Source organism: Macrotis lagotis, chromosome 6, assembly GCF_037893015.1.
Source record: "Macrotis lagotis isolate mMagLag1 chromosome 6, bilby.v1.9.chrom.fasta, whole genome shotgun sequence".
Taxonomy (NCBI): domain Eukaryota; kingdom Metazoa; phylum Chordata; class Mammalia; order Peramelemorphia; family Peramelidae; genus Macrotis; species Macrotis lagotis.
The window spans coordinates 95617497-95633284 of NC_133663.1; the positions used below are offsets into that span (position 1 = coordinate 95617497).

The 15788-nt window shown below is 35.7% G+C and overlaps 1 protein-coding gene across 1 annotated transcript in view; it reads left to right on the top strand.

Annotated features, from left to right (window-relative positions):
• VWA8 (von Willebrand factor A domain containing 8) overlaps nucleotides 1–15788 on the top strand; it is a 469402-nt gene that overhangs the window by 267259 nt on the left and 186355 nt on the right. The window contains exon 26 of the mRNA XM_074191741.1: nucleotides 642–793. Coding sequence (XP_074047842.1) covers nucleotides 642–793 — 152 coding nt within the window. The remainder of the gene's footprint in view (nucleotides 1–641; nucleotides 794–15788) is intronic.

Sequence of the window (15788 nt, forward strand, 5' to 3'; positions counted from 1 at the left end):
AAATTTGTCATTTTCCATCACCTCCAGAGATTATCCTCTCTATTCTCATTTCCTGGTGTTTCTTTCCTTTTTTCTAACTCATCTGTATTTCTTTCTCAACTTGCTTCATTACTTTCCTTTGGTTTCTTCCACCCTTCTGTTTTGTTTTGTCTTTCTGTTATTTATGATAGTAATGTAATCTTATTTAGTCCTTTCCATGGAGTTTATGAGAACTGGATATGTGTCTTATGGGATTTTTTTGCATCATCCATTGTCTAGTACAGAGTAGGTTTTTTTGGGGGGAACACTTCCACTCATATATCCTACTCAGTCTACCATACTTTTATACCACCTTTCCTGAAAGTTAAAGCTAGAATATTTCAGGAAGTAATAGTTTCTAGATCATTGAACATTTGAATAGGAAAAAGTGATTTATTCTGTGTGATGGAGTTGCTAACTCCAAAATTAGAAATAATTCTTTTTTGAGAGAGTAGTATTCTGGTCACTTAAGTGAATATCAAATATGACAAAGCTTAATTAGACTGAGTTTTTCTCATGCCCATTATTTTAAAAGATCCTATTATTTACTACTGTTTTTGTTTTATTACATGCTACATTTAATTGTATGTCTAAGAAATGTTATTTTTAATTTCTTAATACAGAAATTTCCCACTGAAGGACTTGCCAGCGTGGTAAGAAATGTGTTTGACTTTGATTCCTACAACAGTGATATGAGGGAGATTTTGATTAACACTTTACACAAATATGGGATACCTATTGGAGCAAAACCTACCAGTGTGCAGCTGGCAAAGGAGTAAGAGGAACATTTTTAAAAACTTCTTATTATCATAACACTTCTGATTTTTTTTCTGCTAAATTCATTTGGTCTTGAAGTGACTTTTCCTGCCAAAATATACAAATATATTTTATTACTCAATATAATTAATTCCTTTCTCTATGCACCTGTAAATTATTCTTTTTGAGTGTGACATTAGTAGTTGTAAGATAATTAAATAAAGGGAAATATTTGTTTCTTTGCTAGTCTGTGTTTTTTTGTTTAATTCCTGTTAACTCTCAATATTATTTAATCCATTTAAAAGTTAATAAAAATAATTCTACATAAGAAATTTGCACAAGAAACATTTTTCTGTTAAGATAGTTTTATTATATGTATATAAAGCATATATACATATATATTTATACACACACACCCACACATATATCACCTGAATAATTATGACATATAACATTTGAATTTTCAAGTCTTTGGCAAGTTTCTTCCACCCCTAGAAGATGATAGTAATGAGACCAGATCAGTTTAATCCTAATGTGGGTCAGTTAACTTCCTTTTATTCATGGTCATAATCTATACCTCTAACATTGATTTCTAAGTTGCAAATGTGTGCTCTTGATTAGAAACCGGTAAATAAAGTGTTCTTGATGGATCAGCACAAATCCATCATAGTTCCTGGAAAAATAGTTTTCAAAATAACCAGATAATATAAATATAAATAAGTTGAATAAATCTAGTATTGTACCTATAAGTTATAAATTTTATTAAAGGAAATTATTCAGTATTTCAAAACAACTTTAAAATTATAGTTTAGCTTAAACATTATATATGAAAAATGTACATTTATCATTTTAATAGAAAATAACATTTGACAGTGAGTTCAAAATTATTTCAGTAATTTTACATGTCTAATTTATATGTGCATCTACTTTTCCTATTTATTTAATAAATGGAAATATTTTAGAATAGTTTAATCAAAACTTTTGCCAATAAGAGCAAACCATTAAAACAACTCAGAAATTGCTTATACAGAAACAAATATTTCCCTTTTTTGTCATAAGAGCACAGGATGGAATTATGGAAAGCTTATATCTGCATTGGGTTTTATCATTAATGAGCAGGAGGGTTTTTTCTGGAAGAATGTTGTAGTTAATGCATAGAGTCCTGCAATAGTACTGCTGTGCTTGTTGCCTAGCAACCATGCGAGCATGTTGAAGCAAGGTTAGTAACCTAATTACTTTGCTATTTCTTGCTTAGGGCATTCCATTGCTAACTGCCCTCTACCTTAGAATGAAAGTGTGTCCTTTATACCCTAGTTTTTTGTGGTAAAAGTATTCCCCATTTGCTTGGTAATAATAATTTCTTAATTGTCAGGTACATATGTGAGGCTCTTCTACCTCTGCTTGTGCAATTCATTGTATTAATGTTGTTTATTTAAACTAGACATTTAAAATGAGTGTACCTTTATTTTTTCTTCATACAGGGGATACCTATATTGAATAATTAATCATAGGAGGGGCAGTTAGGTGGCACAGTGATAGAGTGAGTGCCTGGCTTAGAGTCAGGAAGACTCATCTTCTGGAGTTTAACACTTACTGACTGTGTGACCCTGGGGGGAAGTCACTTAATCTTGTTTACCTCAGTTTCCTCAACTGTAAAATGAGCTGGAGAAGGAAATGGCAAGCTATTCCATTATCATTACTGAGAAAAACACAAAAGAGTCACGAAAAGGCAGACATGACTGAAAACAAAAAACAAAATCATAATTGAGACTCCTAGAAATTTCAGTACCCTGAAAAGAAAGCAATTTTTTGTAGTTCCATCCTTTAATGGATAATGAATTTCACCGATTTAGCTAGGTGACACATGAGTAGAGCGCCAGCCCTAGAGTCAGCAGGACCTGAGTTCAAATTTGGCCTCAGGCACCTATTAACTGTGTGACCTTGGACAAATCACTTTACTCCAATGTCCTTGTATCCAAGGCCATCTGCAGTTGTCTTGATCTATATCTGTTCACTGGACCTGGATGACTCCAGAGGAGACTTAGCACAGCATCCCCCCACTCCAGTTCACATTCTTGTCATTGGCATCATCTCCCTGATGTCATGGTCTTCTTTGAGGAGGACAAACATTATTAGTATATGATCCTGCACAGTGTAAATCTCCACTCAGACTTTAATCCTGTTCCATAGCATTCAGCAGAGTTTCCTCAAAGCTTGCACCCAGTGTGAAGAAAGGCCTCCTCAAGGCCTTTGGCTAATTCATGCCTGCACATGCAAGCTTTCAGTCTTTTTGACCAAGCCACCTCCTTCTTTGTTTCTGTATGAAGCTGCTGATTGTTCCACTACCAAGGTTTTATGCTGTGGTCCCCTTACACTTACTCTGTGGGTGATTTTATCATCCATTAATTACCCTCAGCAAGAAAAACAACCACAACAATAATAAGTGCTCTAAAGTTTGCAAAGTCTTTACCAATATTATCTCATTTTATTCTCACAACACACACATTTTTGTATACTTATTTCTTCACATTGTAAATTCCAAAACATTTCTCCTTCACATTATACACACACACACACACACACACACACACACACATATATAAAGTAGTAGATGGACCATCTTGAGGAACAGTATGGTGTGGTTAGAGAACTGTTCTGAAAACCAGGAAGACCCAGTTCTGCTTTTGCTTCATGCTTAACTGTCTAAAGGTGAACAAGTTACTTTTCCTCTTGGTTCATGGCTGTAAATTCCAGAGAAAGGTTCACCTGAGTTTGTATCAGCAGTTTCCTCCCTGTCAGCTCCATAAACCAATGAAGTCATAGCTCCTCCATCAGTTCCCATTGTTGCTTTCTTGAATCAGGCTGGTAACTGTGTGAGTGAAGATGAGTTGAATGTGAGATACAATGTGGAGGTGGAAGGCTTGATGGTCACCAGAACCCCTCTAGAGAGACCCAATTCATCAAACTGTCCTTTAACAAAGTACAAGTCACAGAAAAATCACAAAATGAGATACTTGCTGAGTGACCTTCAGAAAATCATTTTCATCTCTGAAGTCTTTTCTTTCCTATACTGTAATCATAATAATTTTTCTTGTAGGGGAAGAATGCTTCTAAACCTTGGAACTCTATGAAAATATGAGTTACCAATATTATAAATATACAATAATAATAATAATAATAATAACTAGCATTTATATTATCTTTTAAGGTTTGCAGAGTATTTTTCATTGATCCTCACTATCCTGTGATGAAGATGATATTAGTAATGTCATTTCACAGGTGAGGAAACTGAGTCTGAGAGTGGTTAAGTGACTTGGTTAAGGTCACCCAATCAGTATAAATGGCAGGATTTGAACTCAGTCAAGTTGTACTCTAATTCCAATGCTCAATTCACTGAATCACCTAACTGCATATATATGTTTATTATGCGTGTGTGTGTGTGTGTGTGTGTGTGTGTGTGTGTGTGTGTATTTGGAATGTTAACAATTCTAATCTTGGACACATGCTTTGGCATTAACTAAGTGCACTAATGAACTAAGAGTATTTTCCTCAGAAATATTTCCTCTTTTCTAGTAGTATCTTTATCTAAAAGGGTTTGTGTAATTCCTTATGTTAGATTTACATGCTATTATCCACAAAAAGTACCACAGAATTTGTGGTTATTTCATGTAGCTAAAGGGAATTGCTTTGAAGATTGAATATACACCTCTTGATATAGTCATGTCATTGAGCAATAAAGGAAAAAGTAAATTCGACATTCAAGCCCTAAAAACAGTTTGGGCATACAAAGGCAGTTTCTTGAATTGGCTTTTATATCTGGACACTGAGGGTCCAAATACTCTACGTAAAAGGTTTTTAGAAAGATTAATGATCGCACTTAATAAAGCCTGTGATGGTTGCAATAGATCTGCCTTCTTTGTGGCACACATACTGCTAGATGAACTCTGACTTTTGGCTTTTAAGAAGTCTAAGAGTGAAAATTTGGCTGCAGATTCGAATCATCCAACAAAACAAAGTGATGCTTCTACTTTTCCTTGCCCTTTTGTACACATCAGAAATGACTCAGGATTAATAAATATCCTATAGTCATACATGATTTGACTTGGAAAAGCAAAAAGGGATTAAGCATTATATAGCGCCTTCTCTATGCTAAGCATTTTTTTTTTACAAATATTGTATCATTTGATTGACATAACAACCCTACAAGGGATGTGTGGTTATGATCGTCATTTTCTAACTGAGGAAACTGAGGCAGATGTTAGGGGATTTGACTTGGTTGTCCCCAAGCTAACAAGTGTCTAAGCCTGTTTTTTTGAATGTAGTCCTCTCTGATTGCAGGACTACCCCTGTCTCCACATTTCCACCATCTGCCTCCAAGGAATGAGCAACACGTTATACAAACCATTGTGTTGATAACACAAGCCTTTTGGTAGAGGAAGTGGTACAAGTGTGAATAGAATGTTAACTGAATATTTATTGCTATGAAATTGGATACAGCAGGCTCAAGTAAAGCAAAATAAGAGCCATAACAACTTAAGGGGAGTTTCAGGTCATTGTTTTATTATTATTAATTCAGAGTTCAAGTGTATCTTATGGAGCTCTGATTTAAAAAAAAAAATTCAATAGATGAGTTAAATAAAGAAAAAACAATGATACAGTCTATGTTCTCTATGAAGTCATCCATTTGAATCTCTTGATCCCCAGCATTCATTTATTTTGGCTTCAGCTGCTTATTTCCTCATTAATCCTTTTTTTTGAGTTGTACTATTTCTCATCTTGACTGTATAATATCTACTTAAAGTCACTCATTTGCCTGAACCAATTGCATTATTTGTAATCTGAGAATCACTAGAATTCTACCTTTTATTACCTTCTCTTAAAAATACATAATATTGCACTTTCATTTTTGAACAGTTTAGTTTTTAAAGAGTGGTCAAATCAAAACATTCTGCAAGATGTTTTCATTTTGATCTACAATAAACAAAAAACTTCTGCATAAAATCAGAATTTACAGTAGTACCAGACAAAACAAATATTTACAGACAGTGAAGTTACTAAATTATTACTTCTGTAGAAACAGGCAATATTTGAATGCAATTAGTCTTAAAGTATACTTATACCATTACTTTGAATGAAACTTTTTTCTCCTTTTCATTTTGCAGAGCACCTTTTTAATATGTGAAGTATTTTTGTGATTACTGTTTCAAAGAAAAAATTTAGAAAAAAAAGTTCATTTAAAGAATCTGAACTGGTATGCTAAATAAGCTGAATTGTTTGCAAGTTTTTTTTAATGCTTAAGTTCTAATAATATTTTATGGGAAGTTTGAAGCTGTTTGTAACAGTTAGAATAATACGAGTTCATTTAAGCAAAACTTTACTACAGACCTAGTTAATGCTACATTTTTCTCCAATGAACAATAAAGGCCAACTATTAGCGTTTTTCAATTTGTTAAAACTTAAAGAGATTTGTTTTTTCCTCATGGGACAAAGTACCATCCATGTATCTGGAAACAGAAAGTTGCCTGTAAAGTTTTGTAGCAAGTTAATCACTCCCAGACTACCACACTATCAAGAAAAATCCCTCTGGGAAAAAATTTATGTAGAATTAAAGGCAAGGTTTATTTAATTAAAGTTATTTAAAGTTCAGTTAAAACTCATCTAGTTTTGTGTAATGCTCTTCCATGTAACAAAACCATTTTTCACTGAGAAGTTACCTTCACTGAAAAGTTACTCATCTAGAATATTCACTTTTTGCTCTTACTCTTGTTTCTTGAGATTTTCAAGAAATTTCTTGATATTGATTCAAGAATTTTAAGATATTTATCCTTTATATAAGATATTTCTATATAAGATAATAAGATATTCAAGATATTTCTTCTTTATATTTTATATAAATAATAGGTTAATAAAATAATAGATGCAGTGTCTCGGGTCAAGAGAAAACCATTCACATCAACAGGTTGCTTGAATATTATCTGATGTGGGCAGACAAGAATGATTGCAATAGAAAAACCATACATGAAAATAATGAGCACATATGTGAAAGTACCTTAAAATAACTAAATTCAGGTAGAGACCTCTGTTCTAACCATGTAATAATGGTTCAGATATCTTCTTGTCATTCATTCTCCTTTTGATTTCCAAAAGGAAGTAAAATAAAATACAAAATCTCATTGCCTACATCTAACTATTCTTTGCTCTCTGGAGCCCTTGTTTTGTTTTGGTTTTGTTTTGGGGTTTTCTTGGGGGGGGGGTTGCATGACATTGGGGTTAAGTGACTTGCCAATGGTCACACAGGTAATTTTTAAGTGTCTGAGGTCATATTTGAACTCAGGTCCTCCTGACTTCAGGGCCAGTGCTGTATCCATCGCACCACCTAGCTGCCCCCCTTGTTTTCTTAATAATGAACTGCCCTTTGAATTAATCCATCTCCTCTTATACTCCTCTAACTTTTTACAGTAGATACATTATCCCTGGAAACTTTTTCCAATTCTGGATGCTCCTTCTCTTGTGCCCCTTGATACAACTGAGAGAGAGAGAGAGAAAGGAGAAGGTGTAGGCATCCTTGCTACCCACTGCTACTTCCAGACTCCCTTCTGCTGCTCTTACTCTTTAACTTCACCTTCTTTGAGATTCTTTCTATCTGTCTCTTCCCAAGTACTGGTAATGCTAAGACTCCAGATCTTTCTCTCTCCATTGTTAAGGAGTTTAGTAGTTGACTCAGACTTCCTCCAAACCCACACTCCTTTCCTTATAACTGGGGTCTTCATTATCATTGTTACTATTCCTTCAGACATTGTGGCTTCTTGTTTCATCAATCCTCTCAACCTCCATGACCTACCCATTCATTTTGCTTCACTAGATTCTAGGATGAAAGCTTAGAGTCAGAAGGGAACTTTTCTATCTAGTCCTATCTCCTTTTTTTTCTATGAACAACAAAACTGAGACCCAGAGAAATAATTTGCCAAGGATCACACGTATGCCCAGGGATGGATGCATGGGATTTGATCCTAGGTCCTATGATTTCAAATCCAGCACTCTTTGGATTGTACCATAGGCACAATCATAGCTTTGATTTCACAGTATCAGGGTTTTTGCTTGTCTCTCTGATATATCTGACCTTTGCTTTTCATTCTCCTTTGCTGGATCATCATCCATGTCCCATGCCCTATGAGTATACTCCATGACTGTCCTGGTTTGGTGTTAGTGATGACATTCGTTCTCTTGGAATCAGGGATTATCTCTGACATGTGTATGTGTGTAAATGTGTGTATATATAAATGTATAAGTATATATAAAATATGTATATGTTTATATATGTATGTATATATAAATATATATACACACACACATACACATATATACATAGTTGTTCCTTCTACATGATGACTTTCCCCATCATGACTTCAATATATCACAAGTTGGCAAAAGAAATTAAGTGGAATTGTTTTTGGATTTTTGCAAAAGCCATAGACAACACCTGGAGGCCAGCAATCAACACAGAAAAAGTTTAGAAACTTAGAAATCCATGTAATATACGTATAGTATTGTATAATATCAACATATTTTGCTATTTAATACCATAATAATTCAAATATCTTCTTTGGTATGAAGGGAGGACTAAAAAATTTTATATATGAGTTTTCTAGATTGTGGGGGTTGCCAAGTCCCATGAGGTGGAAGGGATCACTGTATGTCCATCTTTTCTTCTTTACACATCATAAATTTACTTATCTTTCATTATTTCCATAAACTTCATTCTCTCTACCTTTCTTCTACTTTCCCATTTCAGTACCCCTAGCTTCATCTTGAACTATTCAGCATCACTTGATTCTCTCCTTTTTTAAAGATGTATTTAAGGTAATGGGATTACATGACTTGCCCAAAGTCACACAGCTAGGTAATTATTCAATGTCTGAGGACAGATTTGAACTCAGGTCCTCCTGACTCCAGGGTCCGTACTCTATCCACTGTACCACTCAGCTGCCTCCCAAATATTGATTCTATAGTTAACCAGTTCAGATGAATCAACTGACAAACATTTATTAAGTACTTAATATATGCTTGATGCTGTGCTTAGGTAGACACTTGGGATAATAAAGATTTAGGGAAGTCAGTCTTTCTGTTTTTGTTTATGTTTTTGCAAGGCAATGGGGTTAAGAGACTTGCCCAAGGTCACCCAGCTAGGTGGGTATTAAGTGACTAACACCAGATTTGAACTCGGGTCCCCCTGACTCCAGAGCCAATGCTCTATCTGCTGTACCACCTAGCTGCCCCCAAAATCAGTCTGTTCTCTTAAGAAGCCTATGTTTTAATGAAAGCCAAAATGTATACATATAATATATGCAAAATAAATACACATTGGGGAAAGAAGGGATTAAATGATGGGAGGAATCAGATGACTACTATCCAATACCTATTCAATCCTTACCTCTCTCCTGGTTTCTAGTCCTGCATCATCAAAATTTCAGATATATCATGTCCAAAACAGAAACCACTATTTCTCCTAGTAAATCCACCCTATCTTCCCATTTCCCTATTTCTACTAAGGCTACCACAGCTCTTCCAGTCACCTAGATCTGCAGCTTTGAAAGCATCCTCAATTTTATGTCTCTTCCTTATCCTTCTAATACATGATCACTCTTTTTGAATCTACCGCCTCAGTATTTCTCATATTCTTCCCCTCCCTTCCACTCATATGGCTCCAATCCTTCTTTAGGACCTCATCACAACTCTCTTGGACTCTTACTTCTTTAAAAAAAATTAATTTTAGGGGTGGCTAGGTGGCACAGTGGATAAAGCACCGGCCTTGGAGTCAGGAGGACCTGGGTTTAAATCCGGTCTCAGACACTTAATAATTACCTAGCTGTGTGGCCTTAGGCAAGCCACTTAACCCTGTTTGCCTTACCAAAAAAAAAAAAACCTAAAAAAATTATTTTTTCTTAATTACATGTAGAAACAATTTTTAACATTTGTTTTTAAATTTTTAAAATTTTAAATTCCTATCCCTCCACTTGCTGAAGCAATTTTATATAGATTATACATATGAAAAATGTATAAAAAATTAAAGGAAGTAAAAACAAGTATACTTCAATATGTATTTAGACTTCATCAATTCTTTCTGTGGAGGTGGTTAGTATTTTTTATCCTAAATCCTACAGACTTTACAGCAACCTCTTAATCTCCAAGTTCTAATTTCTCCTCTTAGTGGTCCACACAGCTGCCAAAATGTTATCTCTAAAATACAAATCTGAGCATGTTGCTCCCCTGATAAAGCCAAAGCAGTTCTTAATTGTAAAATACAAATCATTCTCCAAGTTCTCCAGACATTTAACATGACTCTATCAACAAGCATTTAGTAAGGTTTACTTTGTGACAGGCTCTGTGTTTGCTCTCTTCCCTTGGCCCTTCACTATAGCCAGCCAAACAAGTCTACATGTTGATAGTCCCTGTCCCCAACATTGTCTCCCATGCCTGAAATGCATTTCCTCCTTGCCTCTGCCTCTTAAAGCCACTATCTCCCTTCAAGGCTTTGCCTGGGTACTTCCCACCATGTGTTAGAACTTCATCACCCTCTCTGAGAAATGATTTTACTTTTCCCTTAGCCTTGTATATAGCTTTGAGTATTTGAGGGCAGGGGGTTATTTTTAATTTTTGTCTTTGTTCTCCCAATGCAAGTGCTAGGTTTAAAAGTCAAGAAGGAAGGAATACCACCTACTCACAGGGCTAGTGTGAGGACTAAATGAGGTATTTGTTAAGTGCTTTACAAACTTTTAAATGCTGCATAAATTCCAACTAACTGCTAGTAGTAGTATCAGCAGTAGTAGTGGTAGTGATGGTAGAGGTGGTGGTATAGTAGTGGTAGCTGAAGCATCAGCAATAAAGAGTCTAGTTTTTACCAAGCATTTAACAAACAATAAATTAAACTGAATTTTAGAAAAAAAACCTTTGAATTAGCTGTGTCAAATTCTACAGTATTTTTATAGAGAATATAAAATGTAAATATAAAACTTAAAAAGTCATCCTAAAAGTACTAGTACAGAGCTACATAGAAATGTGTACACTGGCAACTTTCCTTTTCCTCCAGCTATTCCAGCTCTTATGCATACTCAAGAGGGATGCAAAAATACCCAATACTCTGAGCAGTTTACCTCCTTGGCATGTGAGGCAGGGCAAAAGGAGCTTCATAAACATCAAACAAAACATCTATCCATGGTGACAATTATAGTACTTTCTACTTCCCTGCCCAGAATTCCTTCCTTGTAGGGCTATTCTCTTTCCTCTAAACTATCTTTGATTTAGACTCAAACTGTCTCAGAAGTGTCTGTTCTTCTCTTCTTCCTGCTCTGACACCCAGGCAGGCCATAATGTCAAATGTGATGTGGAGCAGATTTGTTGTTTTTAGCTACAACCAAGATGGACAATAGCCAATGGAAAGGTAAATTAATAGTAACAACAACAATAACTAGCACTTTCAAAGCACTTGTAGATTTTCAAAACACTTTCTCTGTTATCTCAGCGAATTAACAAAATAATATTAAGTGTGTGAGTGTAATAAGATATTTTTTTTTTGCCTTTTTTTTTTTTTTTTTGGTTAGGCAAATGGGGTTAAGCGATTTGCCCAAGATCACACAGCTAGGATAATTATTAAGTGTCTGAGGTCAGATTTGAACTCGGGTCCTCCTGAATCCAGGGCCAGTGCCCTATCCACTGCACCACCTAGATGCCCCATAATAAGATATTTCTGTGCAATATGAGCTGAATTACACAGTATATTTTTATTTTTAATGGTATGGAATATATGGAATCTTTTTTTTTTTTACAAGGCAAATGGGGTTAAATGGCTTGCCCAAGGCCACACAGCTAGGTAATTATTAAGTGTCTGAGACCAGATTTGAACCCAGGTACTCCTGACTCCAAGACTGGTGCTTTATCCACTACACCACCTAACCACCCCTATATGGAATCTTAAAGCTAGGAAGGGCCTTTTCTGTTTCAGCATATTAGTCTTATTTTCTTATAAATAATTGTACAAACCAAGGCCAATGAGATTGTAGTTGTCCTTCTTGTTTGAAGAGGATCACACCAACCAAGTTAATGGCAGTATGCCTTATACATCATGTTTATTCTAATGAGGGGTATGCTGTGGAAAGTTATCCTTCTCCCTTGTCTTTCACCCTATGGTGACAGGAAACAGGACCTCTAGTGATGATCTGGGCATCCTCAGCCTCTGAGTGGTTCTTCTCCTCCCATATCAGAGAGACTCCTTAGTTAGTGCTCCAGCCATTCCAGTATGTGATATCTAGTGATGAAGTAGCAGCTCCCAGCACATCCAAGCCTGCCTCTCAAGGGACTAATCATCAGGATGGGTTTTCCTCATATATCAACGAGGCATCTTGGCATTACAGCAATACCAGGCTGCATCAGCCTGGTCATATAAACCTGACTTGTGATGGACTGATTGTCCCCTCAGAACCCACAGACTTTGGTTTCCAAAAGTTTCCAAGTGGGTCATGGGAATAACGCTTCAGGATTGCTAGACAGCATCGTTTATGATTAGAACTATGACAGTATCTGATCATCGAACCTCCAACTTTCATTCTTGATTAATGAAAACATTCCTTGTAAATGCTTTCACCCTGGTCCATCTTGCACTAGTCCAAGAATCTCATCCCTAGCAGCATATACAAATGTCCCCTCATGGGCCCAGTTCCAAAACCAACAAAATAGAACTGGGGCCCTATTCCATCATTCCTAACTGGGATGTCTAGGCAACTTGGGCCTATTTTGAACACTCTTAATTTTTTACAAAGGGGATCTGTTCAGTTCAGAACATCTAGGGCAAGTCAATCAATCAGCCATTCAGAATGTGGTACTGTGCTGTCCTGGAAAGATGGAGGTAAAAGATAGTCCCTGCTCTCAAAGAGTTTAAAGTCTTGGGAGGGAGACAACATGCAAACAACTATGTATAAATAAGATATACACAGATAAAGTAGAGATAGTCAGCAAAAGGAAGGAGTGGCTAGATGATGTGGTAGATAGAGTGCATGGCCTAGAGTCAAGAAGACCAAAGTTGAAGTATCCAGCCTCAGATACTTAGTTGTTGTGTGTTCATGGGCAAGTCACTTAGTTCTGTTGACTCAGTTTCTTCATTTATAAATTGAGCTTTATTAGAGTTCACAAGAGTCAGAAATAATGAACAAATACAAAAACGAAAGGAAAGCACTAACATTAAAAGGGATCTTGAAATCTCAACTTGAAAGAAACCAGACACAGATGAGAATGGAGAGAAATCCAAGCATGAAGGATTGCTAATGAAAAAACAGTTTAGATGTGAAGTGCTTTATGTGAAGAAAAGCAAAGAGATTATTATTGGAATACAGACTTTGTGGTGGGGCGGGGGATAAGGTTTAATAACTCTGGAGAGAGAGAGAGAAAGGTCCTAGGTTATGTAAGGCTTTATAAACCAAACAGGATTTTCCAGTTTATAACTCTTAGATGCAAGGTGGAACCATTGGAATTGATTAAATTGAGGGAGGGGAAGCTAGGGTTTGATCAGATTTTGACTTTAGAAAGATCAGAATGGCGGCTAATTGGAGGAGGAACTGAAATGGATAGAGACTTGAGATAGAGAGAGACTAATCAATAGGTTATTACAATAGTCCAAGCATGAGATTATGAGGCTTTGCACCAGGATGGTGGCAGTGTTAGAAGAAAGAGGAGGGAATATACAAAAGAGATTGAGAAGGTAGAATTGATTGGATAAGAGGACTGAGAGAAGTGAATAGTCAAGTATAACAGTTTTGGAGCCTTAATGACAGGAGGATTGGTAGTTCCGTCTCCATTAGTAAGGGACTTTAGAAGATGGAATGATTTGTAGGGGAAAAATGAATTCACTTTTGAGCATGTTGAGTTTCTGATGTCCACATCCATTTCATGATGTTCAGTAGTGAGAGACATAATTTCCCCAAAGTTATGCAGAGATGAGGATTGAACCCCAGTCTCTTTCTTTCATTTCTAGTGCTTTCTCCACTCTTTATCTGGGAATGGGAAGCACTTTACTTAATAATCTGTAATGTAGAGCAAGAATATTAATGGTTCCAAGAGCAATTTTCAAAAAAGACTTGGTAAACAACAGATACAAAATTTTGTATAAAATGATTGTCCATTTGCTTCCAGAACCTCTTGAGATGCCTGGGGGTCCATAAGATTCTGTAAAATAGTGTGAAGACTGACAGCACACTGCTAAAGAATAGAAGTTCAGTGTTCTTTTCCTGACTTACTTGACATATAACACTTGACATGACCATTGCTACATATACAGTTTTTTTTAAAGTTATTTATTTATTTATTTTGAATTTTGCGATTTTTCCCCTAATCTTGCTTCCCTTCCCTTGCCCCTCCCCACAGAGGGCAGTCTGTTAGCCTTTACATTGTTTCCAGGGTATACACTGACCCAAGTTGAATGGGATGAGAGAGAAATCATATCCTTAAGGAAGAAAAATAAAGTATAAGAGATAGCAAAATTGTATAATAAGATAATTATTTTTTTTAAATTAAAGGTATAATAGTATGTGGTCTTTGTTCAAACTCCACAATTCTTTCTCTGGATACAGATGGTATTTTCCAACCCAAATACCCCCAAAATTGTATCTGATTCTTGCATTGGTGGGATGAGCAAGTCTATTGAGGTTGATCATCACCATGAGCAAGTCTATTGAGGTTGATCATCACCCCCATGCAGTTTTAATAACATTAATTCTATTTATTAGAAATAACAGTTTATTCATTTCCAGTTCTGCAGTTAAGATCCTACAGTGTGCAAAGCATTGCATTAGATACTGGAAATGGAAAGATGAAGTAAGGTAGTGACAGTTTCCTTTTCTGCAAGAAGTATAGTTCTGACTCTTTCTACCTTCCTTTGTTACATCTGTAATGATCTCAATGCTAGGGGTTTTTCTTAGACTCTTCACCTCTAGCCAGTCTTTGTAGAAAACTTTTCACTATTTAGATTCTTCCATTTGAGCCACAGGGAGCTTTCTCCTTAAAATGAGCTCTCCTGAGAACACTTAATTTGGCATTGTTGGCCTCATCACCATTAATGTAATGCAAGGCAGTTTGAGCAGAGCAATTGTTAATCCCTGCAGCATGACTATATTCCCTAACATGTGTGACCTCAGGCTCATATAAAGAGTCAGCCCCTAAGTCTTTGTGGAGAAAACACAATTCACTAAAAAATTTGGCAGACCTTCAAACTTCAAAAAAAAAAAAAAAAGAATTGTTCACAAAGAAGGTGCTTCCCCTCATGAGTTTTCATATTTCTTTTCACTCTTGAATAGCTATATTTTCTCATCAAAGCTTTTGTGTGTGTGCTACAGCACAGAATTTAGCTAATTTTTTATATTTCTTTGCTGCATCATAAAACACCCCTCACAGCTAACAGTGCCTCTCTGCACGTCTTTGACTAGCTTCATTTATCCTGAATACCTTTTTAAAGGTACTAAAATTGTCTTAAATTAACTTCCTTAGTTGTAGTATTAATTGTAGCTACTTTTCAATAAAGAGAAACTATTGACTATAATGGAGCCATCCATTATAGTATTTCTGTTCAACATCCTTCTTTGGAAGAATTCCACTTTCGTTTTTTTCTTTTTTCTTTCAAAACAGTATCATTTATTAGATTTCTACTTTTTTTTCCTCATTTGGAGAAGGGATAGAAATGTTCAGGTAGTTTTGTTGTCTACTCTGCCTTGTACTTTTCATTTTATTTTTAAATTCACTATTTACTATGGGTATAATCATAGGATCATAAACTTTAAAACTGGGAAGGATCTCAGTGGTTGTCTGGCTTGACTCTGCTCATTTTACAAATAAAGATAATGAGGTCTACAGAGTTGAAGGGACCTGCTTAAAGGACAAATAGGTAATTAAGCACAGAGCCGAGGTTCAAACTCATATCTACGTACTCAAAAATCTATCATTTTCTTTCCATTGTACTCACCATACTTCTTGTC